Here is a 24,200-nt window from a genome sequence, read left to right as displayed (position 1 = left end):
TTGATTTAAGGATGACATTAGTCCAATTTTTATGACACCTGTCTTGTCTTCAGAAACCTCACGACACTGTCTGGAACTAAATTCTGCACCCAGAATATCATTTCATTTCATATCATAATATTCCTCTGCCAAAATCCAAGACTCCTTTATTTACAGCAGGTCCTCCCCTCCTAGTGAAGGACCCTTCTTTCATGATCCAACGTCTTCCTATTTATATGCCAAGTACTGGCGCTCGCTCGGTGGGGTAGGGAGGGCCCTAGAAGCCCACCTGAGGGCAGGGTCCTTTGAAAAGTGTTGGATCAATCAAACAGATGGTGCCTCATAGAAAGAGGCTACGTCAGTGGGGCTGACTGAAGGGCAGGCTGGAGCCTCAGCCCAAGTGGAAAGCACAGGCACTGAACTGTCTGTCAGTCTTCTCAACAGCTAGGAACAAGGCGCCTACCGGGACTGGAGAGGGCTCAGCAGCTAAGAGCACTTCTGATCTTTCAAGGGACGTTTGAGTCTCAGCACCTAAGTTGGGCAGCCTGTAACTCCACATGATCGGATGGGCTCTGCGGCCACACACCACACATGTGTGAATACTCACAGACAGAGATAGTGTCTCGTCTAATAAAAGTAACCTCTGTATCAGTCACACACTACTGTTAAGAAATTAGCAGGCTTTAAAGTCACTTATAACCAGCTTGGACCTTACCTCCTGTGTCTCTAGATATCTAGTAATTGTAGAAGAAAAAACTAGAAAGGCCCTGTGAGAAGATACTGAGGTAGCAAGGCTCTTTTGAGGTCCATTAAGGTAAAGTTGTCTCTTCCATGTGTAAAACATGTCTGTTCGTCTAGATTTAATTTGTTTTTCTTTGACTTCCCACCTCACCAAAGTTTCTGATTAGTCCTGGCTGTCCTGAAACTCACTCTGTAGATCAGGCCCCCCTTCATCTGCCCCTTCTGCCCCCCAAATGCTGGCCTTCATCAAACCTGGCCTCCTCTAACTCCTTTAAATCTACAGTGTCGGGGTTGGGGATTTAGCTCAGCGGTAGAGCACTTGCCTAGCAAGCGCAAGGCCCTGGGTTCGGTCCCCAGCTCTGAAAAAAAGAAAAACAAACAAACAAACAAACAAACAAAAAACAAAAAAAACCTACAGTGTCACATGGTATTCGGTTAAAGGAATAGAATCTGAGTTGTACTTCTGGCCCAGGGTGGAGACAGGACATTAATCACCATGTCGCAGTAACTTCCTGGATATATAATTATTATATATTTATATGTAATAAGCATTTATTACACACGATAAATATATATGTAAGGATATATAATTATCTTCCTTAAAGGTTAATTCAAGTGAGGGGCTGGAGAGAGAGCTCAGTGGTTAAGGACACTCACTGTCTGCTCTTCCAGTGGTCCTGAATTCAATTCCTGGCAACCACATAGTGGCTCACAACCATCTGTAACGTGATCTGATGGCCTCTTCTGCCATGCATGTGCACATGCAGATAGAGCACTCATATATACTCAATAAATAAAAACAATTTTTAAAAAGTTCATTCAAGTGAGCCTGCCAGTAACATGAACAACAGAAAAGCACCACTGGCAAAGACTTAATCCTAGAGGCTTTAGAATACCGTCTCCACAGACATGTAGTTCAACAAAACCAGTCCCTTCATAGCCACCGTCTATTGTCACCTCTTAAGGATATTTCATCATCTACACCACTGTCTGAATTCATTCTATGGAAACCAAGGACAGGAAGTCAAGGGGGCAGAGGTAATGTTCCCAACACCACCACAAACCCTAGAAGCTTCACTCACATCCACACAGACCTTGAAGCCCACAGACTTACTAGAGAGAGAGTCTGGTGTACTACAGCCACCAGGCTCTGTAGGAACCAGCGAAGTCACGTTAAAATAAGAAATGCTAGATTTTATGCCAAAAAATAATAGAAGGGGAAAGCCTCAGAAATTTGCAGAAAGAGTAAATGTTGTTCTTGTCAGCAAGAGGAAGACAGCAGAGGTCAGAGCCATGGGCTGGAGAAGCCCTCGACGCCGTGAACCTTCGGTGATTAATGGGCACCTTGGTCCCGAGGTTGAGAATGCGCCAAGAAGTGCGCAGTGGGGGTCTAGCTCATGAGGTTTCTGGAGAACAAGGACACAAGGGAAACCAGGTTGCACGTCCTTCCTTCACAGCAAAGGATCTGGCTGCACTCTGCCTTGGCCGGAAAAAGGAGTGAGTTTACAGCTTCGAAGAAGCAGCAGCTGCCATTGTTAAGGAAGTCAGAACCGTTAGCGCTTTGCCTCGTGGAGGTGGCCCTGAGGTGAGACCCCACTCACCCACCTAATCCAAACGCAACTGAAAATGCAAGGCTAGGACCACTGACTCTCCCTGAAAGAACAGCAGCAGAGAAGAGCACAGGAAGGTCACTGGGGCCACGTCTAAAAACCAGGCTGCGTGTCCTTGGTGTCAGAACTCGGGGCTTCCCTCCACATGGTACTGGTTTGCAGGCATGAAATATACAAGAGTTAGAGGATCGTGAATCTGGACTAAGGTGAGAGAGAGAAAGAGAGGGGGTGGGGGGGCAAGGCTAGGCTCTGAGGAGACCAACGTGAGGAGTTAAGGTGAAGTCTAAATTGGTGAGGAGACCTCAGATCACAGGACACCCACCAGGGAAAGCTGCAAAGACAGTGGAACTGATCTAAGGGAGAGGTCACAGTCCCTGAAGGCCACACATGAACCAGCAGAAGTCGGTGTCTACAAAAATGAAAATTAATTCAAAATGGAACATGACCTTAATGTTTACCCTGAAACCTTTAAGTTGCTAAGACAACTACTTTTAAACACATGCACGAGCATGGGTTTCTTAGCAGGGATCCAGCGGCATAGGGGCTAAACACAAGCAACGTGAGATTAAGACACTTCTGCTTAGCAAAGGAAACACTACAGACGGGTGGTGTGTGTGTGTGTGTGTGTGTGTGTGTGTGCCTTTGCCAACTACATACCGAATGGGATTAATATCCAAACTACATAAAGAAATGCAAAACTAAACAACAGACCTCAAATCACCTACTCAGTAAGTCTATACAATAATAAACTGGGTAGACAATTCTCAGCAGACATACAAATTCTTGAAAAAGTTCAACATCAATAGGTATTAGAGAAATGCAAATTAAGACTGCTTTGAGGGCTGGAGAGATGGCTCAGTGGTTAAGAGCACTGCCTGCTCTTCCCGAGGTCCTGAGTTCAATTCCCAGCATCCCCTTGGCGGCTCACAACCATCTGTAGTGGGATCTGATGCCTTCTTCTTGTGTGTCTAAATCTTAAAAAAAAAAAAAAAAAAAGAAAGAAGAGTGTTTTGTGATTGTAGCTCACTCCAGCTAAGATGCTTAAGAAAAACACTGGCGAGGATGTGGGCAAGAAGTGCCCTTAGTCACTGCACGAGGGAACATAGACCTGTATGGAAACCAGTATGAAGAACCTAAAACACTGACCCAGCTACACCACTTCTGGGCAAGGAAGACTGCTGTGCTTTCACAGCAGCCAGGCTCGAAAGCCAGTCTAAACACCCCCACCAGACCAGCTGATATAGAACACGTGCAGTCTATGTCCAGGGCAAGCAGAAAGGCCGTAAAGAAAGCGGCCTCCCTGACGTGTGGAAGCAACGAGAAATCCTTATGCCAAGTGAAATGAGTCAGACCTAAGTGTCTCCTCTCACATGTGAAATCAGATATAAAGTTGTGTGTGTATCTAATTCTACCTAAGAGTGTTCAAACCAAGGAGCTAAGAAGGGGATCAAGAGAGGGGAGGAAGAGACCTCTGTGGAGGTGGGAAAAGCTGAATTCTTGCAATGAAAGAGCAGAGACTGGGATTAAGTGGGAGAAGGAAAAAAACCAGTTTGGCAAGATAGGACAAGGGAAGGACAGGAAGCGAAGGAAAACATATGATTCACATGCACAGCGATGCCATTGTGAAACCCAATGTTTTTTTATGTCCATCTAAAAATAATAAATCAGCTTCCTTCCCCATCAGATCTTACACCTCATGATGAACCCAGGAAAGAAGCAACTAACTAAGCAACGGGAGAGTCGAGCACCTCAGTACCCAGATTCCAGCCTTCACAAAACTAGTGGCTGGCCTAAAAGACAGCCACACACACACCAAGAGTACTAAGATTTGGTTCAAAAAGCACAGAGCAAAACTCAAGAGAGCAAAATAAATCGTATTCATTCAGCAACCACCAGGATCCCACCAACAGCAATTACCTAAGAGTGACATTAAGACCAATCCTGCCAGAAAAATACAGACATACCCTTATCGAGGACTATGCCAACACCAGAACCTGTCTGTGTTCGCACACATCACCAGCACCCCATTCTGACTCAGCAGACACCACAATTTCCAAGTCCATCCTGGCCTCTGCTACACATAGTGCTTACATCTTACCTGAACAATCTCAAGTTTGCCATCCAAGCCTCACGCCTAACCCCAGGCTCTACATCTCTATAAAGTACAGAGAAACTAGATTTAAAAAAAAAAAAAAAAAAAAGCCACACAATATGGTAATGAAGCCATATACTCCTAGAAGGAAACACTTTTCGGCAAATCAGAAACACACATACACAGAACAATTTCAAAACCAGTGCAGACAGACACAAACTATACACCGTGGAATCTATCTCTATGAATTTCTAGAGCTAAAGATCATTTATTGACTGAGAGAAAGAATCAATGAAGCGAGAGAGGTGTGTGTTTGAATTAGTATGGCAACAACTTAGGTGTTAGCCATCTAAATCTAAAATTCTTCATGTTATATCCTGCATGTATCTAACAATAGCAGTATAATCATGGTACTAGTGAGAACAATGTTTTACTTCTTCATCAATTAAGTGGATTCAAAGCTTAGCTTCCTATTTCTCAGTCACTCAGCCATTATTTCACACGTCCTGGGTTACTCAAATGACTTTAGAATCAAGTTCCTTCCATTAAATTTGACCCCTCCCCCCAATATACTAGTTACTTTTAGAAACTGTGATAAAATACTAGATGTAATTTTTCTTTTTCTTTTTCAAGACCTGGATTTTTGTGTGTAGCTTTGGTTGTTCTTGTACTCACTCTGTAGACCAGGTGGGCCTTGAACTCACAGAGATCCTTCTGTTAGTGTGGATGCTTTTATTTTTTTTAATTTCACTCATCATCCTTGTACCTCTGCCTCCCAAGCACTACGATTTTTAAAAGAGGACTTTATTATGGTCATGATTCCAGAGCCACCAGTGCACAACAGCAGGGAGATCTTGGCAAAGAATGGCAGTTCACATTGTGGCAACCAAGGAAGGAACAAGGGCGGAGACACGTGCAAGAGCCCAACCCCAGCGACCTGCCCACCTCCTCAGTTTTCAAAACCTCCCTGAGCAGTAACAACAGCTGAGGCTTCAACACATAAACCTGGAGAGCATTCATTCCAAACCAAAATACTCAAGATATGTTCTTCAATGGCAACCAGGATAATGCCGTTGTCATCTTAAAATGTTATTCCAGGGGTTAGTGGGATGGCTCAGTGGTTAAGAGCACTGACTGCTCTTCTAGAGGTCCACAGTTCAATTCCCAGCAACCACATCATGGCTTACAACCATCTGTAATGGGATCTGATGCCCTCTTCTGCTGTGTCTGAAGACAGCGACAGTGCACTCACATACATAAAATAGATAAATCTAAAAAGAATGTTATTCCTTTTCTAATTTTCCCAGGAATGAGCCCTGGCGATCTCCTGTACAGCATGAAAACTACATGTAATCATGTCATGATTACACAGACCAAGGCATGTTGTAGGGTTAGGTACAGAGCAGCAGTTAAGCGAGAGCTTACTGATCTGGAGAACGTGGTTCAGCCCCCAGCACTGTGTGATGGCTCAGAATCAAGCACAATTTCAGCTCTAAGGCATCTGACACCCCTTTCCAATTTCCAGGGGCTCCTGGACACATAGGCACGCACACACACGTTAGTAAATAAATTAATTCTCCGCCTCAAACAACCGTAACAGTCTGCGACAGAGTCTTCAAAAAAGGGATGCACATGGATACAGAGAAAGCACCAGCACCAGTCTCATTTTCAATGCGAGCCACACGTACCTCCTGCTCCAGGCACCAAGTTGGGCCCTGAGGTGCCCTGTCCCGCCGGGGTACTGGTGGCATTGCCAGCAGAGGTGCTCACTGTGTTAGTGGTGCTGCCAGTGCTGCCAGAGGCTGGAGAGCTCTGGGGAGTCTGTGGAGCCCAAGGATTAGGTAGCGGATCCCTATTTTCTGTTCGAGAAGGCTGAGTTCCTTCTGCTGAGGACGGACTGCTCACTAAGGAAGCAAATGGATTACCACCAAACTGTAATAAAGAAAAACATTAATTACGGAAGTATTTTTCAGGGAAGCTACATTCTCCATATAGCAGTACCCTCAATCGCAGACTATGCTAGACAAGAACAACTCGTAGGCCCCCATGAGCCTCGGAATGAGCGATACCTGCTCTTGCGCGGCGTTTAGCATGGGCTCCTGGATATCTGTGTACATGCGCCGTAAGGCGTTGTAGCCCCCAGGGATACTTTCTAGGTTGCTCAAGGCTCGGTCCTGGTTTCTCATCATTTCCTGCATCATCGCTGGGTTTCTGGCAAGTTCCAATGTCTAAGAAAGAAATTTACAGTTTTAAAAAAAGGCACTGAAATATTCAAGGAATTCCTTCCACATTCAGTCAATGCTTGTGGGAAGCCACTGACGTGGACTAGCTCCTGCACTGAGCCTCAGGAAACTGAAGGGAGGCACCCGTGCCAAGTGCCAGGCAGCCACACTGAACTTTTAAACTGCTATTTTGAAAAATACGAAACAGGGTGTTCTAGTCACTGAGAGTCAGCACCACAGCTCTGTCAGGACCGAGACTGCCCGGCGCTGCCGGCCTTGGCATCTCCAGTTGTCTACCTGCTGAAGGCCTAACCTCGTTTGCTCAGTTCATGGAAACACGGGTTCTATTTTAAAGGATGAGGTGTCATCCAATTCTAGAATCAAAAAGGCCAATTAAAAGTCTTAAACCAATTTTGCTATATTTAAATTAGTAAAGTACTTCTTAAAATTCCCAGTGGATTCTATCTCTAAATACGACACTTATTTATAGGCTATCACAAAGTAAACAGGCCATTCCAAAAATGGACTTTTAAGTTTCTTAAGTTTCTTAAATCCACAACCCCGACCCCAACCCCATAATTTTTGAGACAAGATTTCTCTATGTAGTCCCTGCTGTTCTAGAACTCACTATGTAGACCAGGATGACCTTAATCAAACTCAGAAGAGATCCTCCTCCCTCTGTCTCCCAAGTGCTGTGTGCCACCATACCCAATGGTTTTATTGAAAATTTTTTCATTAAATTTTTCTGATCCCCTCTCCTCAGAACTGTTTTCTGTTTTGTTTTATCTGTGTGAGGAGCAGGGCACTGATATCACCTCTCTAGCCTGCACTCTAGGACCTACCCTTCTCTCCACCCCACAGCACTGAGGAGAAACTGGCACAACAAGCCTATTTTCTAAGGCGGGCTTTAAAGAATTTTCAAGCATAGCAGAACATTCAGAGTTCAAACAAACCAAATTAATATTGTTTTGCTGACTTTCCTTAAACAATGGTTGGGATTCTCTTTAACTTTATAATAAATACACAATTCAATTTCTGGCACCACAGAAAATAACATTTTATACACACACAGACATGCACACGTACACACACACAATCTCACACAGAGACATTCACACACACACAGAGAATACACACACGCGCACACACAGAGTACACACACACATACAGTACACACACTCACACACATGCATGCACACACACAATCTCACAGAGTACACACACATACAGTACACACACACATGCACTCGCACACTCAGTACACACACAATCTCACACAGAGTACACACACACATACAGTACACACTCACACACACTCACACATGCACGCGCACACAATCACACACATATAGCACACACACACACGGCACGCGCACACACACAGTACACACACATTCCTTTCTGCGTACCTGTCGCATTATGTCTGGGTTATTGAGCATGTGACTGATCTCTGGGTTTCTCTGTATCAGCTGCTGCATCTGTGGGTTGGCCATGATCAGCTGCCGCATCAGGTCAGGGTTTGAGAGCATGCTCTGCACAAAGGGGTTTTCCATGATCTGGACCATCATTTCAGGGTTAGACAAAAGTTGCCGCTGCATTTGGCTCTGTAGTTCAGAGAAGTTGGTGGTATTTAAACCTAAGCTACTAAGACCTGCAAGTCCTCCAAGTCCACCTTAAAAGAAAAACAAAAATGGAAATCAGAAGTTTGTGCTAAAATATGAAGAATCATTAACTCTATATTTTAAAAACCATTCAAAACAAAACAATTCCTACCACCTACTTATATGGTGTTATACTCACTATTATACTATCTAATTCCTATGCTGTAGCTTAGATACGAAGTGTTGCCCCTAAGCCTTCATCCTCAGCTGGTGACACATGAAGGTGATCACAACGAGCTCCTCGTAGCTCAGTGGACTATTCATGCAGTGCATTTGAAGGGACTTCCTGCTGCTACAGATAGGGGACTTCTCTATGTGTATTAGGAAGACGTACTTGTACTCCCAGACTGGACACAAATCTGCATGTGCACCCTAATAGCCTACAACACACACTGCTAATGCTTTGTTCAGAGTCAACCTCACCCACAGCAGAGCAGAGACTCTTGTTAATATAACCCTGATACCAGCAGACACTAATTATTCTGTTTTAAGAACTGTTTGAACCTAGACACCCCCGGAACAGGGAATGAATGAAAGGGACAGCGGCAGCATAGGAACATTTCGCATAGTCTCAGTTGCTGACCATCTGAGCAGAGGCAAACCTGAGTTCTCAAAGGGTCAGTCACCTTGTTTCTGTTCTCCCCAACCCCATATCATTTGCTGGCAGAAGGTTACATGTGGCCTCCCCGGATTACCAGTTCTGAAATAAAGCACAATCTATAAACTTAATCCGCCTCTTCTCATCTGCCTTTGGGGCGGCAGGCAGAAGCTTCGAGACAGTAGCTGCACTGAGAGAAGCAGCGCTCTGCTGTACCCTCCTGGCCCACCAGCTGAGACACCAGGTGCCAAGACAGACTTGTCCCCTCCCCCACTGCTGCTTCACATGGACAGCCCCAACCCCAAACACATCCTACAATCAAAATGTGCCAAATTTTCAACTTTAATATGTAATAGAACCAGGGTTGGGGATTTAGCTCAGTGGTAGAGCGCTTGCCTAGCAAGCGCAAGGCCCTGGGTTTGGTCCTTAGCTCCACAAAACAAACAAACAAACAAACAAACAAAAAATAAAAACAAAAAATGTAGCAGAACCAACCAGACATATTTTTTTAATCTCTCTAGTATAAAACAACATATTTATTCCTTCTTGATCTCTCACAGGGTTCCTAAAAGCCTAGGTGGTCATTTGAGGGCTTTCTTCTGTCTGTCACACAGGTCACTGCACTGATGATGTTAGACTGAGGGTGCCCTGGGGAGTGACAGGAAGAGGACTGAGCTGGGGGTCAGAGAGCCTAGTGGATTACAGGTGAAACCTTCAGCCCCATCCACCTGACGTCATGAAGGGGAAGGAAAGCAGCTGGAGGCTCTTGCCTGTGTAAACTAAAACAGCGCTCATTTATTTCTTGTCCGTCCGCACCATGTTCTAGACGTGTGCACTGTGTGTTGGCATACTAGAATCGAGTCACCACAAGGTTTTCATGAAAAGGGTGTGTTCCTAGGATGTGAAAGCGAGACCTAAGGAAAACTGTTAGCTACAGCCTTAGGGCCGGTGAGGACATTGAAGCCCGACCAGTGTCACCTTCAGAACACGTTTTCTCCACAAAATCTCAACAACTGCAAGTGAATAAAGAATAGAGTGTGGGGAAGAGGCTCAGTGTGAAGTGTGCACAGGATGCGGGAGGGGGGGCGACGGGGAGGACGCAGGAAGGAGAGGAAAGTGGCTTGGGCTGACAGAAAAGAAGCTTCACTCCTGACGCTCAGGACACAGTTCTTTCATGTGCTTAGGGCATTTTCAAGATGTTTTTTAAAGTATTAGAATTAATTATTTATTATTGTGTGTGTATGAATGTTTTGCCTGTGTGTGTTATGGGTACCACATGCATGCCGGTGTCCCCAGGACAAGAAGACAGTGTCAGATCCCTTGGAACTTGAGTTATAGATGGTTGTGAGCCACAGAATGGTGCTGGGAACTGAACCAGGCCCCTGCAAGAGCAAACGGGGAGCCATGTCTTAACCAATGAGCTCTCCCCAGCCCGCGGTTGTGCAGCCGCACCCACAGCGGTGCGCTTGTCTACAGTCTCACAGCAGGAAAGCCAGCGTGGGAAGAGTGAGCTCGTGCCACACTGCAAACCAAACACAGGAGACTCCGTGACAAACAAGGAGGAGCGTCACTGGCACCCCTCCTGTATAAATGAAATATCATTACCGAATTCATCACAGCTCAGCACCAATTAACTAAGTCCTTAGATGCAATTATGTGGCATCACTACTTACACACGGGCTACATCACTTTTATTATAAAATGCCACTAAATGTCAGTATAAACTAAACAAACATACCTGTATCCCAAACCACTGTTGAAGCACAATTACAAAAATAAAAATAAACCATATAAAGTTTAAAAACTGGTTTGCTGAGTGACTTATGTTACTTAATTAAACTACCCTTGGAGGAAGAGAACATTTTACTACACACACACACACACACACACACACACACACACACACACATACACACACACACACAACTTACCTAAACCAAAGGAACTGTTAGCAGCAGACCCAGATGTGGGGTTACTATCAGGAGCTGGTGAACTGGTCACATTGTTTCCAGTGGTATTTGTTTGCTGAGCTGAATTATCTTGTGGCCTAGTGTAAGTAATTAAATCACAATGTAAGATGCAGAACTGGTTATTTTTAAAAGAATTAAAATTCCAATAGACAGAAAAACAAAGGGTAAGCTCTAGTAAACAGAATATCATCATCAATACTTTGCCTGAAATGACCTGACTGAGCATCACAAACAAATGTTGGAAACATAGTAAAACTTAAAAAAATTACTATTGTCTTTCTCTGAATACAATACACATGAAATGTTTCCCTGCTTTCCATCACAGTGATTATATAGGAAGGCCAACTAGTTATCACTCACAGAAGATGATCATAGACACTAACATCCACAGACCTCAAACAATTAAACTATTTTCTAGTTCCACAGTGCTAGGAACAGTTTACCTTCCCTCTCTCAAACTGTTAAAGGTAAAAAACTTAACAGTAAATGGGCTGGAGAGATGGCTCAGTAGTTAAGATCACTTGCTGCTCTCTCTTCCAGAGAGAGTTTCCAGCACCCACACCAGGTGGTAACTACAGCTCCAGGAGAACCAGGGGTCTTCAAAGGCACTCATGTGCACATACCCATACATGGCAATAGACACAGACAGACAGACAGACAGACAGACACACACACACACACACACACACACACACTCTGTGTAGGCATAAAAGCTGACAGGCTGTCATGGCTGTAATGTGGGCTGGTTCTGATATCACTGTAACTGGGCAAGAGTCCCGTGTCTCCCACCAGCTTTGGCTGCCAGGTTACTGACAGGATGATCCAAGAAACTGAAACTTCTCCACAGCTCCATGCTGCAAGGAGCAAAGGCTGGAGATCTGGTGCCAACTAGAGGGAGAGCCTGTGAGCTGGAAAGGGATCCATCAGTCTTTTGACAACTGGGTAGACCACCTTGTAGGAGAGACTGAAGCCAAGACAAGGATGGGTCAACAGGCAGGGCCCCACTTTTCCCCGGACTACTTAGTTATGTACACCTCTATCCTCTACTTAAGCCTAACCTATGTCACCACTCAGAAGATGGGGGTGGGGGCTGTCACTGGTCTATCTTGTTCTTCTCAGTGTGACACTCAATGGACTTCCCGTCTCATGTTCAGCATTAGTTGTCTGCTTCACTAAGGACAAGGGGTGCAGCCAGCTTGTTCAGGTGGCCAGGGCCGGGGCTCTGACACTAACCACTAGGTGCCATCTTCAGAGTTCTTTAGAACAGCAGGCTTGATTAGAGAAGTCTCTCTCATCTGACACCGATCTGATTATGGACCTTACCGCTTCGTTTACTGATTAAAAGGTCGATTTTTCACTTCGACATCTCAGAAATCATAATCTACCTTACACTTGCTTGACATCCCAGCATGAATCATCATGTATGCATATGTGCTCTGTGCTACATCACTGTCACGCAAGATGTTATCAAGTATACAGAAGCACAGGAAGAACACACGTCCTCATCAGTCAAGAGTATGCATGGCTGAGAAGCTGCTCCTAGTGCAAATGCTCCAGCCAGGTCCTGCAAGATGCTTCACCTCGATGCTTTCAAGTACAGTCTGTTGCAAAGGAAGAGCTGGGAGAGCCTTAAGACTGGCTGTTCAGTGAGGCACTGATCATCCCAGCACTCAGGAGGCAAAGGCAGGAGGAGCGGATTCACCGCTGGCCTGGACTAGACTGACGCTGTCTCTAAAAGCAAGCTGGTGTGGGAACACAGTGACAGACTCAGGCTGACCCGTTATGTAGCACAGCAACTCAAGACTAGCCATGAAGTTAACACTAATGAAACGGGAAGTGTTAGGAGGCTTCGGTCTGTTACATCATCTTACATTATCTCTGTGGTGGAATGATAGAAAATTCCAAGTTCCAGTAAGTCTGATGAAGCTCTCTCAACTAATAATGAGACAAAAATTTAGATGCTATCCAGAATAATGATAGTTTCTTTCAAAAATTTATCACACATTAATAATGATTTGTATTCTGTTAACATGTTACCGAAACCATGTCTAAAACTTTCCCTAAAGAGAACAGCTAAACACCAAGTTGTTACCTAACTCGAAATTGTTCTACATAATAACCAGTTGACTTTTCTAAGTTAAATGGGGCCTGCCCTGGATCTGCGTCCCAGCCCTCCCCACAGAAACAGTCCCTTCCCAGACATGCCATACCAGTACAGCACGGCTGGCGTCACAATGTTGTTTTTCACAAACACTCAAGAGAAACCAAGAAGGAACTTTAACTGTAAACACTAAGGACAAGGAGAGCCCCTGGGAGCCAGAACTGGTTATTTAACAGACATACCTGTTTTGGGTTTTGATGACAAGGTGAACCGTAAGTCCATCATGAATCCCATGCTGACTCAAAGTATCTTGATCTTTTAAAATTTTTCCAGCAAATATCAACACAAGTTGGTCAATATGAGATTTGAAACGTTTTGAGATTTCCTCTTTGAACTAATAAGATAAAAAATAAATTATATATGTATTTTTAATAACATAGAAGTTTGTACAGTACCACCTAGACTGGTTTGCAGAAGTTCCTCCAAGAGGCCTCACTACACGTGCTGTGTCTCCTCCTCTGTGTGCAACAACTGTCCTGTCTCTAATGGAGGACTTACCCCAGGTGTCACAGCCATGGCTTTGCACACTAAGATGGTGACGGTGCCTTCTTCCTTCTTATGCCAACAGGACCAAATCTAGTTGGAGTCACAAAGGAGCTCTGCTAAGCTTATTGTAACTGTCTCCCAAATCTCCACCTTTAGCCTCCCTGCTTTGGAATTCCAATGCACACAGGCGAGCTCATATTCACAGACCTTTTTACCAACCCTGTCACTTCTCTCATTCAATGTACATTACCAAGCAGTACCACCAAAAAGCAAATAAGAAAATCTTTTCCAGAGACTCGAATAAACTATAAACAGAGAAAGCACAAAGACAGTTGAAGAAGGCTTTCCAGAACTGAAAACCAAAAGAAAAATTAGGAAGAAATCAGGAAAACCTAGAGACCTGTTTGCTGGAGAACAGAACAGCCTGCAAATGCAGAGAAAGAACAAGACAATGCAGACAAATGCTTACTTAAAGTAATCGCCATTTCTTAACGTCTCTACTAAAATATTCAAAATACAGGTTTCATTCCGATTAGAAACCCCACAGTGGCCTGGGAAGCCCCATTACACGAGACTACACGAGAGCACAGTGGCAACCTAAAGACGAGGACCGCTCCGTCCCAGCTCCACACACTCCACAGCAGGGTGTGAACACAGAAGCCAGAACTTGACAGGCAAAGTCCATGGTGTTCCGGAGCCAAAACACTTCTGGGAGCCGCTAAGTTGTCTGTAACATCGGTAAGCAACCTTAATTAAAAATATCCCAAATCGGGGTTGGGGATTTAGCTCAGTGGTAGAGCCCTTGCCTAGCAAGCGCAAGGCCCTGGGTTCGGTCCCCAGCTCCGAAAAATAGAAAAAAGAAAAAAAAAATATCCCAAATCTAAAATCTGCCAAAATAATCTGACTTTTTCAGCGTCCCATTGTCACTCGAGGGTCTCTGATATCAGACCGCGTTGAGGAAAGCTCAGCACCTGCACACTGAAGTCTCTCAGGATCAGGGAAAGAAGTCAGAGGTACAGAGAAACAGTGTTATGTCACTCTGTAGCAGAGGGTGACCTCAAACTCCCAGTGGAGCCTCCCCAGTCCTGGCATCACAGGCTTGAGCGCCTCACCCAGCAGCCTGGACTTTACAACCCACCCTCTCAATTCCTACACGCATCCAAACTTCTGAAAGGCAAAAGCACACGTATAAAATGCACTACAGTAAATATTCTGGAACTTTCTCTTCTGAGCTTTCCCCCTCTATTTGAAACTATATGATACATTATCTTTTTGTTGGTGGTGATTTTGTGAGACAGGGTCTCTCTACATAGCCCTGGCTATCCTGGAATTCATTATGTAGACCAGGCTAGCCTCAATCTCACAGAAATCCACTGGCTTCTGCAGGTGATTAAAGGAGTGTGCCGACAGACTTGGCTGTGTAACACACCACTTACACCCTACAGCACTCACATGGAAAGAGAGTACCCTAACCACCTGTTAGGAATTCTTCCTCCCTTTGGTAGTGATAAGAGTATAATGGATAAAGAAAATATTTTTATAAGGCTCAAATGACAATGCATAAAACACAAGCATCAAGCACAGTAAACGGTGCCACTCTTTAGCACAGGAGTCTGTGATATGGACGAGCCTTTCATCAAGCACAGAGAAAGGACTGAAGACTTGACCCCAGTGGTGTTCATAAACCACAGCACTGGGTTTCCAACATAGATATGACTTCAAGGCCAAACCCATAAAGATCATACACAAAATAAACCAAAATGTATTAATTAAATGTGTAACCTTTATGATAGGTTTATTATAACAAATAAGATGCATTTAATGCATACAATGAGAAAGTCGATTTAGACCAATTGTTTCAATGTTAAACTCAGAAAGGTCTCGCTCTCCCTCCCAGTCTGAAGTAAGCAACCGACTGACCAGAGCTCAGCGTGCTTGCTGCCAGCCCGACTGACAGCCTGAGCTCAGGCCTATCCAAGGGACTACACGGTGGGTAGGAGGAGAGAACTGCCGTGTGTGTGAACACATGCATGCACACTAATAAACAAATATAGTTATACAGCGTTTTACAGTGTTTGAAGATATGAAGGGAAGATGCTGGATAGATAACTAAAGGTCCTACTTGTGCCTCCAAATTCCAACTAACATAAAAGGATGATTTTAGGCTTTACTGAACTGTCACTCACCAGTCATAGTGACACACACCTTTCATCCCACCACAAGGGAAGCAGAGGCAGGCAGCTTTCTCTGAGTTTGAGGTCACCCTGATCTACACAGGAAATTCCAAAACAGCCAAAGCTACACAGTAAAACTCCTTGTCTCCAAATATGTGTAGCTCACACGCCACTTAAAGGTGTCTAATTCAGAAGTCGTTAGTATATTTAGAAATAGGCTGCATTGATAAGAGTCAACTTTAGAACACCCTCAGTCACTCACAGAGAGAGCTGTGCCTCGAGCCATCCTTCCCATACACTCATTAACTCAGCCCCATTTCCCCAAAGCCCCACCAATGTCCTTTTCTCTGTCTACAGCTTTGCCCATTGGGGATCATTCATTCCCATCCTTAACCTACTCTGTCATCTAGTGTGTTCTTGGTACTGCCATCTTACCACTTGATAGCACACTGTCCAGGCACTGCACACTGAATTCCCAGAACAGCAGCAAACAAGCAAACAGCACACCTGTACTTACAGATTGTGGACACCAAGACCACTGCAGGCCAGAGACAAACTGTCTTAGAGTCTTAAGTCTCTTTGAAAGCCATTCAATGCTCACTTCTGTGTCTAACTAATATCACTGAATCAAAAATCCTTAAGATTTATTAGTAGGTTACTATCCAACTCCAAACCAAAGAACTGAGAAGTCGCTGGGGGGTGGTGGTGTCTGTCTTTAATCCCAGCACCTGCAAGGCAGAGAGGCAGGCGGATCCGTCTGAAACATAGCAATTTCCTCTCTTCGCTGTACCCACCTATCTGTGAAATCCACCAATGCAACTGGCAAAAATACTTTTATACTGAAACATCTTGTAACTACCTTCATAGCAGAACTTGCCTTTCGAGATAACCTTGACACATGGTCACTCCTCTCTAGTCCCAGAATCCATCCCTGGTGACAGCTGGTGTCCGCCCCATTCTCCTCCTGGCTTAATAGGAAGGCTGCACTCTCTCCACCGCTCACCAACAGTTTAGTTATCAGATGTTCCAGTCATCCTGGTTGCTGTGCACCTCTGCACACACTCACTGTCCACTTTCCTTGTGTGTGAATGTGATGACTGCACACAGGGGAGTTAACCTCAGGTCCTCACACTTTGCCCAAGGCTCCCCATTTCCTTGAAAGATGAAAACTAGCAAAGCACCCAATCTCTTACAGAGCCATTTCTCTCCTCACTTCTCACAGCCCTCATTACCTCATGAGAAGCTAGTAAAGGTAGTGAGGAAACCCAACATTGCTCGGCAGCAGACTAACAGCGTGAATCAGATCAATCAGTGATCCAGGAGGGCACTGGGCAGTGGAGGCAGGCAATGGTAGAGGGACATGATCTACCACACAGACAGAAGCACACATACATTTTCAAAGAAGACAAAACATGACTTTTAAAAAGTTTGAGCAAGGGGTTGGGGATTTAGCTCAGTGGTAGAGCGCTTGCCTAGCAAGCTCAAGGCCCTGGGTTTGGTCTTCAGCTGGGGGGTGGGGGTGGTGGGGGGTGGTGGGGGGTGGGGTTTGAGCAACAGATGGAACTTCATCTGTAAATGGGAGGCCAAGCCAACATGTGGGTAAAGCCAAGTACCACCCAGGTTAACTGACAGGGAAAGCCACACGGTCAATGCCAGTTAACTGCATCCCTTCGTTCTAAGTCAGCAAATTAAGTATTAAAAAAAAAAAAAGCACCTACATCTGTAAACAGAAGTGTAACTACAAATCATGTCAGGCACATTCTTAACTATGAGACGGGATGGTTCCCTGTAAAATCAGTAACAGAGGCTGTGCCCTGGGGACACCTGGTCTCTCATCATTTAAAAGACCTGCTATGTGCCACTTAAAACCATCTTTCAAGAAATTAGAAAGGTGAACAGATGTGGCATATTTGATAACCAGCTGTTATCCAGATTCACAAAGGAAGTAATCATAAAACTTGACAATAACAACCCAATTTTAAAATGGGCCAAAGCAGGCACTTCACCAGAGATCTACAGACAACTAATTAGCAGGAAAGATGCTCCCCGCCACAGCAGAAAGATGTGAAACTAAAGCCAAGAGATCAACAACAGACATGTATTAAAACAAAGCTCGGAACACCAACCGCACCAAGTGCTGGCAAGGGTCTGGAGCAATGGAAAGGCCTTCACTGGGGTGAGACTGCAGAATGAAGGGCCACTGCGGAAGATGCTTGGCTGTTTCTTAGGAAACCAAACTCACTCAGAATGGGATTCAGCAACCACTCCTTCATACTTGCAAGCTTTAAAACCGTCATGTAGACCTACAGAGGTTTCACTCATAATTGCCAAAAATTGGAAGGAGTCAAGCTATTCCTCAGTAGATAATCTGTGGTGCATTCAGATAATAAATTCAGCCCTGAAAAGAGTGTGCTCTAAGGTCATGAAAGGATGTGGAGGAACTTTAAACCAACTCACTGATGGAGCCCAGGACTTCTGCAGGCCAGGCAAGTTCTCTACCACTGAGTAGCATCATCTCCCAGGTCCCACTGTTTGCACTTAATCATAAACTTCTTTCCCAGGGAGAACCAGTGGCCTAGAGTTTTATAGCCAATAAAAGTCCCTTGGATTTACACTGAATGTAAAGACAGACAGAGCGGCTCACAGAATCTTTTTCTTACTCACATAAACAGAGAATGTGACACCTACCAGGCAGGCAGTTTAGGAAATGTAACAGGGTCCCTTAAGGGTCAAGAAAATGATCCCAGATGAAGAAATAAAAATGAAAAACTGTACAGACAATCCTCATCAAAGTCAATCACAGAAAGCCTTATATAGCTTGTGTCATTTGACAGGGACCAAAGAAGAGAAATGTGTGGAATCCAGGGCTCGCAGAGTTCGGAGCTCTAGAATCTATGTGCTCGCCTACAAGTAGCAAGTACTTCCTGACGGGAACAATTTACAAAAGCCACGGAGAACTCTCCACAGGACATAAAAACAGTGTGCACCTATCAACCTGATAAGGGAGGCAACGGAAATAGGGCAAATGACTTGATCTGAAAGCAGGAGGAGAAAAAGTGTACACAACAGGCAGGATAGACAGAAACCAATGTCCCTAGGACCACATGGCTGGATTTAAAATCTGACTTCTTCATACTGCCAAAAAGAGAGGAACTTAGGGCTGTGGCTGTGGTTGGTCAGTTGGGCAAATGCTTGCCTGGCACCCAGGTAATGCTGGCTTACATTCTTAGCATCCCCAGCAGGGGTTTGGAGAGAGGGGGTAAGGCTATGGACATCTTAGGCAGATGTGGTGACACACCCCTTTGAGCTCAGCACTGGGAGGTGGAGGCAGGCGTCTCTGTAAGATGGTGGTCCACAGTAAGCCTGGTCTACATGTGCATACGCATGCCTGCACAAACACACACAATTAAAAAATAATTTGAAATAAAACAAGTGGCTGACCCACTTCAACAATAAGCATCTTTTGAAGCACATTTAACAAAACAAGCTGACACCCAATCAAAACTCATTGACACATTTCAAAAATTGGAAATCTTATCAAGTAGTACTCCAGCGACATTTGCTCAAACACAAGAATTCCTGAGCGAACAAAAATATTTAACCACGCCCCCCCACTCACACACACCCCACACATACAGAGTGAAGAAGCCAGAGTCAAGACAGCAGCCACGCATAGCCAACAGAGGGGGCTGGAGAGCACCCAGATGCTCCCTCTTGTGGAGGAGGAGTCTGGCTCCCTGCCTTCCCTAACCATGGTGCTGTCCTGGCTTCCATCGGTGTCAGACGCACTTGGTATACACACATACACAGAACAACAGTACGTACATCTTTTAAAAAACCAACAGCACAAGCTCTGACTCCATAAAGATTTCCTACAAATTAGCAAGACACACAATCCTGGGGAAGAATCCTCTGCAGCAGGGAAAGGCGCCTTCCCCGTCCACATCAGGGACTGTAACTTACAATGGAGACTCCCTGAATGGCGCTGGGTCTGCAGAGTCCTGCAGTAACTGCTGCTACATAAACAGCAGGCTGCAGTGTGAGCGTCAGTTTAAGGCACGTACCACGGTAGAGACTGGATTGATTACAGTTCCACTGTTTATCTGACAGGCTGGCCATGTAAACGAACTGTGCCTCAAGCACACACTCATTTAGTCCAATCTGTGTTCAAGAACCAATGAACAGCTGCCTCTTGCCTCGTGTGACTGTAGACATCTCAAAGCAAAGGAAATCATGTCCAAGTGAAGATAAGCTCTGGTTTCTTCTATAAAATTGAAGGGCAGAAGGGCAGCATGTGTTTTCTAGAGAAGTGTGGCATTGGGACCATGGTTCAGTAGAGTGCTTGCCTAGTATCTGTATGCATTAGGCCCCACACTGGAATCTTTCCCTCCACCCCCCGGAGCTGAGGACTGAACCCAGGGCCTTAGCAAGCGCTCTACTGAGCTAAATCCCCAAACCCCCCACCCCCACTGGAATCTTAGTACTGCATAACCTGGGCACACTACTTGCAATCCAGGACTTGGGAGATCAAACAGGAGGACTAGAAGTTAAGGTCATCCTTGGCTACCCAGAGTTTGAGGCTAGACAGTCTAGACGTGAGCTCCTGGTTCAGTAAGAGACCTCATACCAAAAACCTATGCATAAGACAGAAGGCAACAGAGAGACTCAGCCTCAGCCTCTGCATGCATGTACACACACGTGGATGTGCCTGGACAACACACAATTCTCTATGTCAATCATCATTGTATTGCACAAGTACATAATTTTCTGGTACCATATCACCTCATTTGAAGTTTATAAGAAATTAAAAAAAAATCAACAAAAAACAAAAGCAGAGTCTGCTAGACATATGTGAAGTCACCTTCTCTCAAGCGAAGAAAGGGTCGCTAACAATTGCTGTCACAGACAACAGACTCCAGCCTCACCTCAGGTTTGAAATGGGAGTGCCTGGCTCTTCCCACTGACAGAAAACAGCGATGGATGCAGCTGACTGGAGCGCTTGCTTGCATTCTCCTCAAAGGAGCTGCCTCGGCTGCCTCATGAGCTATCTCTCAGACCTTAGATGTGGGGCTGAAGAGACCGCACAGCAGTGAGAGTGCCACAGGCAGTTCTCAGTACCCTCACCACACAGCTCCAGCTGCAGGGAAATCAGATATTTTGCAGCTTTTGGGGACCCTCCCATACTCACACTCACACAGGTAAATATTAAATATACATCTTTAAGAAAAATCTCAGAGCTGGAAACACTGAGAAGGCAGAGCCAAGGTAGATTTCTGAGTTCCAAGGCCAGCCTGCTCTATAGAGCAAGTTTCAGGATAACCAAGGCTCTAGAGAAACCCTGTTGCACACATGGAGTGTGTGCATGCCTGCCTGCTCACTCCCATCTATTTGGGAACTTGGTTTCAGTCCAATACTGAACTGAAGAGAGTAAAGGGAAAGCCAAACAACCAATACCAATTAACCAATTAATATTAAAACTATTCCTAGGGCTGGTGCAGGACTCAGCAGGTCAAAGGATTTGTCACACAAGCCTGTTGACCTGAGCTCAATTCCTGAAACTCACAGTCTAAAGAGAGAACCAAATCTCTAAAGTTGTCTCTTACCTCCACATATGTCCCTTGGCACACATGCCTGAGTGTACACACACACACACACACACACACACACACACACACACACACACACACCCCTCTGAAGGGAAAAAAATGCAAAACCTGAAATATTTCAAATCGTAACCATTCCCGATAAGGACTTTGCAACCTGGTCATGAGGTGGTCACCAGTGTCACCCTGATAACAAAAGACTGGGAGACAAACCTCTGCACAGCTCTGAAGGACTTTTTTGATTGGCTAATTAAGGAGGAAAGACCTAACCCAAAAGTTTGGTGGCACCATGGATGGTGTACACACACACACACACACACACACACACACACACACACAATTTAATTTAAAAAACTGTTAAAAAAGCAAGTTTTTCTTTTACCTTAACAAATTTAAAGCTAAGTTCAGCTTTATTGCTTGCCAAGAAAATTATGTTTCTTATGCTTTTTTTAATTATCTATTATATAATAGAGTACACTACAGCTGTTTTCAGACACACCAGAAGAGGGCATCAGATCCCATTACAGATGGTTGTGAGCCACCATGTGGTTGCTGGGAACTGAACTCAGGACCTCTGGAAGAGCAGTCAGTGCTCTTAACCAAGGAGCCATCTCTGCAGCCCCCTTATGCTGTTTGTTTTTGTTTTTAAGAACTTTGATTTTTATTTTGTGTGTATGGTGTTTTGCCTGCATGTATGTCTGCATAACAGATGTGTGCCTGGTGCCCATAGAGTCCAGATTAAAGGGTGTTGGATCCTTTGAGACTAGTTATGGAAGGCTGTGAGCCACCATGTGGGTGCTAGAGATCTAATCTAGGTCCTCTGCAAGAGCAACTCACAGCCCTCTTAATGGCGTAGTCTGCCCTTCAGCGCCCTCTCACCACCCTACTAGGAAACATTGTTACACAGTAAAAGATCTCCAGTGAGCACTGTATCAAGGTGCAGACCTTGCAGTTTCAGTAAAGGGCTACATAAAGTCTACTTTGTTTCTAGAGGCCAGTCTGGTTCGCTCTGAAAGACAGACAGGAATTGCCCAGTCATAGTTGACCTCTGTCTAAGAAACACACATGGGTAATAGCTTCTTACTTTTAGTAATGTTTGAAGCGGTTTAATCCTGGTTGTTTGAATCTACCATTGTAACAACATTTACAACACACAAAAAGTGCTGTTTTTCCCAGAGAACTGGTTGACAATCACTGACGAGGTGATATGGACTCTGCAAAAACCTGATGGCTCTACACATCTGAAAATCTGTCAGGGGCCAGTGAGATGGCTCAGCAAGTGCTTGTTGAAGACCTGAGTTTGCTCAACAGGCCTGACGTAGGAGGAGGAGAGAACAATCCTACAGGATGTCCTCTGACTTCCACACCTGTGCTCACACACCAGCGACAAATGTAATAAAATAACTTATCAGTCATGTCATCTTTGATAGAAAACGGCTAATACTAAATCATGTTCTATGAGTCAGAGGAACTCTCCAGCTTAAAAACTGAGGGCAGTGAGAGGGCTGGTGAAAAGCAGTTGCTTACCAAGCCCAATGACCCTGGTTCCACAGCCGAGGAACCAACTCCCTGAGTTGTCCTGATGAGTGCATGCGCACACACACTCACACAGAGACAAACTTAAACATTTTTAAAAGAGTCAAACTGGGCTGGGTATGCTGGTGCACATATTTAATCCCAGACCTTGGGAAGCAGAGACAGGAGGATCTCTCTGAGTTTGAGGCCAGCCTGGTCTGTATAGAAAGTTACAGGACAGCCAGGGCTACATAGAGATCCAGTCTCAAAGAAAGAGTTCCAAGTTAGGAGATTTAAGGGAGAGAAGGTTAAGATGAGGTTTCCAGAGGACTGTACCCATTTGTATATGCTTCACTCAGTAAAGGTTCCACAATGGGATTCCACAGTAAATACACATCATCACACGGAATGTCCCAAATTCATCCACAAACACAGTTTAGGGAGTCTATACTATGCACCAGGTTCTAGGAACAATACAGTAACACCACAGGCTCTTCCTAGCAGAGAAGCATTAAATAATGATAAATATGTAATTTTTGAACTATGATAAATGACACACACATGTACTAATGGTATTGTGAGAAAAAGCAACAGGTGACCCCAGTCTACCCTGGGCAATCAGGGATGCTTCTTTGAGAATCTGACCTCTGTCCTACAATTTAAAGGATTTGTAGAAGTCAACAAAGAGTAGGAGGTGGGACAGAACAAGCTGTACAAAAGTCCTAAGGCAGAGCGTAAATGTAGTAACAGGTCAAGGAATTCCAGTGTGGCTAACCAAAAGATCAAGGAGACCGAGCGATGCTATCAACAGCAGTGGAGAAGCAGGCAGACACCATCAACAAGCCGTTCCACTAACTCAGAGTTTAGGATAAATGACCTTCAGTGTGTCCATCATCGAATTAACAGTTCTCAGATATTACTCTGTGAATACACGGGAGGAGAGAAATACAGAAGTCAGAGACTGCCAGGAAGCTAGAACGTCATCTCCAGGCAAGAAGCAGCAGCAGTGCAGGGAGCTCAGTGCTCAAATGTTCCAAGCCTACCTTTCTCTTAGTTACTCCACTGCAGCAATCTGTGTCTCAAGACACCATTTCAACCAAGAGCTATTTAGGTAAATCTCAACTCCTGATAGTAGAGATTAAAATTTAAAAATCAAGCTGGGCAGTGGAGGTCAGACTGTCTCAAAAAACAAACTTAAAGAAACTTAAAGAAAATGACCTTCAAAATTTAAAAATTCAAAAATCATCTTTCCATCTAACTAGTCTTCAGAAAGACAGCTGTCTAAACATTGAGAGCACTGGCTGTTTTTCCGGAGGACATAGTGGTTTACAACTATCTGTGACTCCAGTTCCAAGGGAGGTAACACACGTTTGGGCCTCTGCAGGTAC

At 44.7% G+C, this 24,200-nt stretch overlaps 1 protein-coding gene across 3 annotated transcripts in view; it reads right to left on the bottom strand.

Moving 5' to 3' along the window:
- Ubqln1 (ubiquilin 1) overlaps positions 1–24,200 on the bottom strand; it is a 39,257-nt gene that overhangs the window by 9,705 nt on the left and 5,352 nt on the right. For 2 of the 3 annotated variants that reach the window (XM_032919595.1, XM_032919596.1), the window contains exons 2-6: positions 13,217–13,368; positions 10,835–10,950; positions 8,054–8,316; positions 6,492–6,650; positions 6,111–6,354 (exon numbers count right to left, since the gene is read on the bottom strand). In XM_032919595.1, coding sequence (XP_032775486.1) covers positions 6,111–6,354; positions 6,492–6,650; positions 8,054–8,316; positions 10,835–10,950; positions 13,217–13,368 — 934 coding nt within the window. Of the gene's footprint in view, positions 1–6,110; positions 6,355–6,491; positions 6,651–8,053; positions 8,317–10,834; positions 11,079–13,216; positions 13,369–24,200 lie in introns of those variants that run through there. The other variant, XM_032919594.1, reaches the window with a different exon arrangement.

Source organism: Rattus rattus, chromosome 14, assembly GCF_011064425.1.
Source record: "Rattus rattus isolate New Zealand chromosome 14, Rrattus_CSIRO_v1, whole genome shotgun sequence".
In the NCBI taxonomy this organism is placed as follows: domain Eukaryota; kingdom Metazoa; phylum Chordata; class Mammalia; order Rodentia; family Muridae; genus Rattus; species Rattus rattus.
The sequence above is the reverse complement of the archived record's forward strand: the minus strand, read 5'-3'. Positions and strand labels throughout refer to the sequence as shown.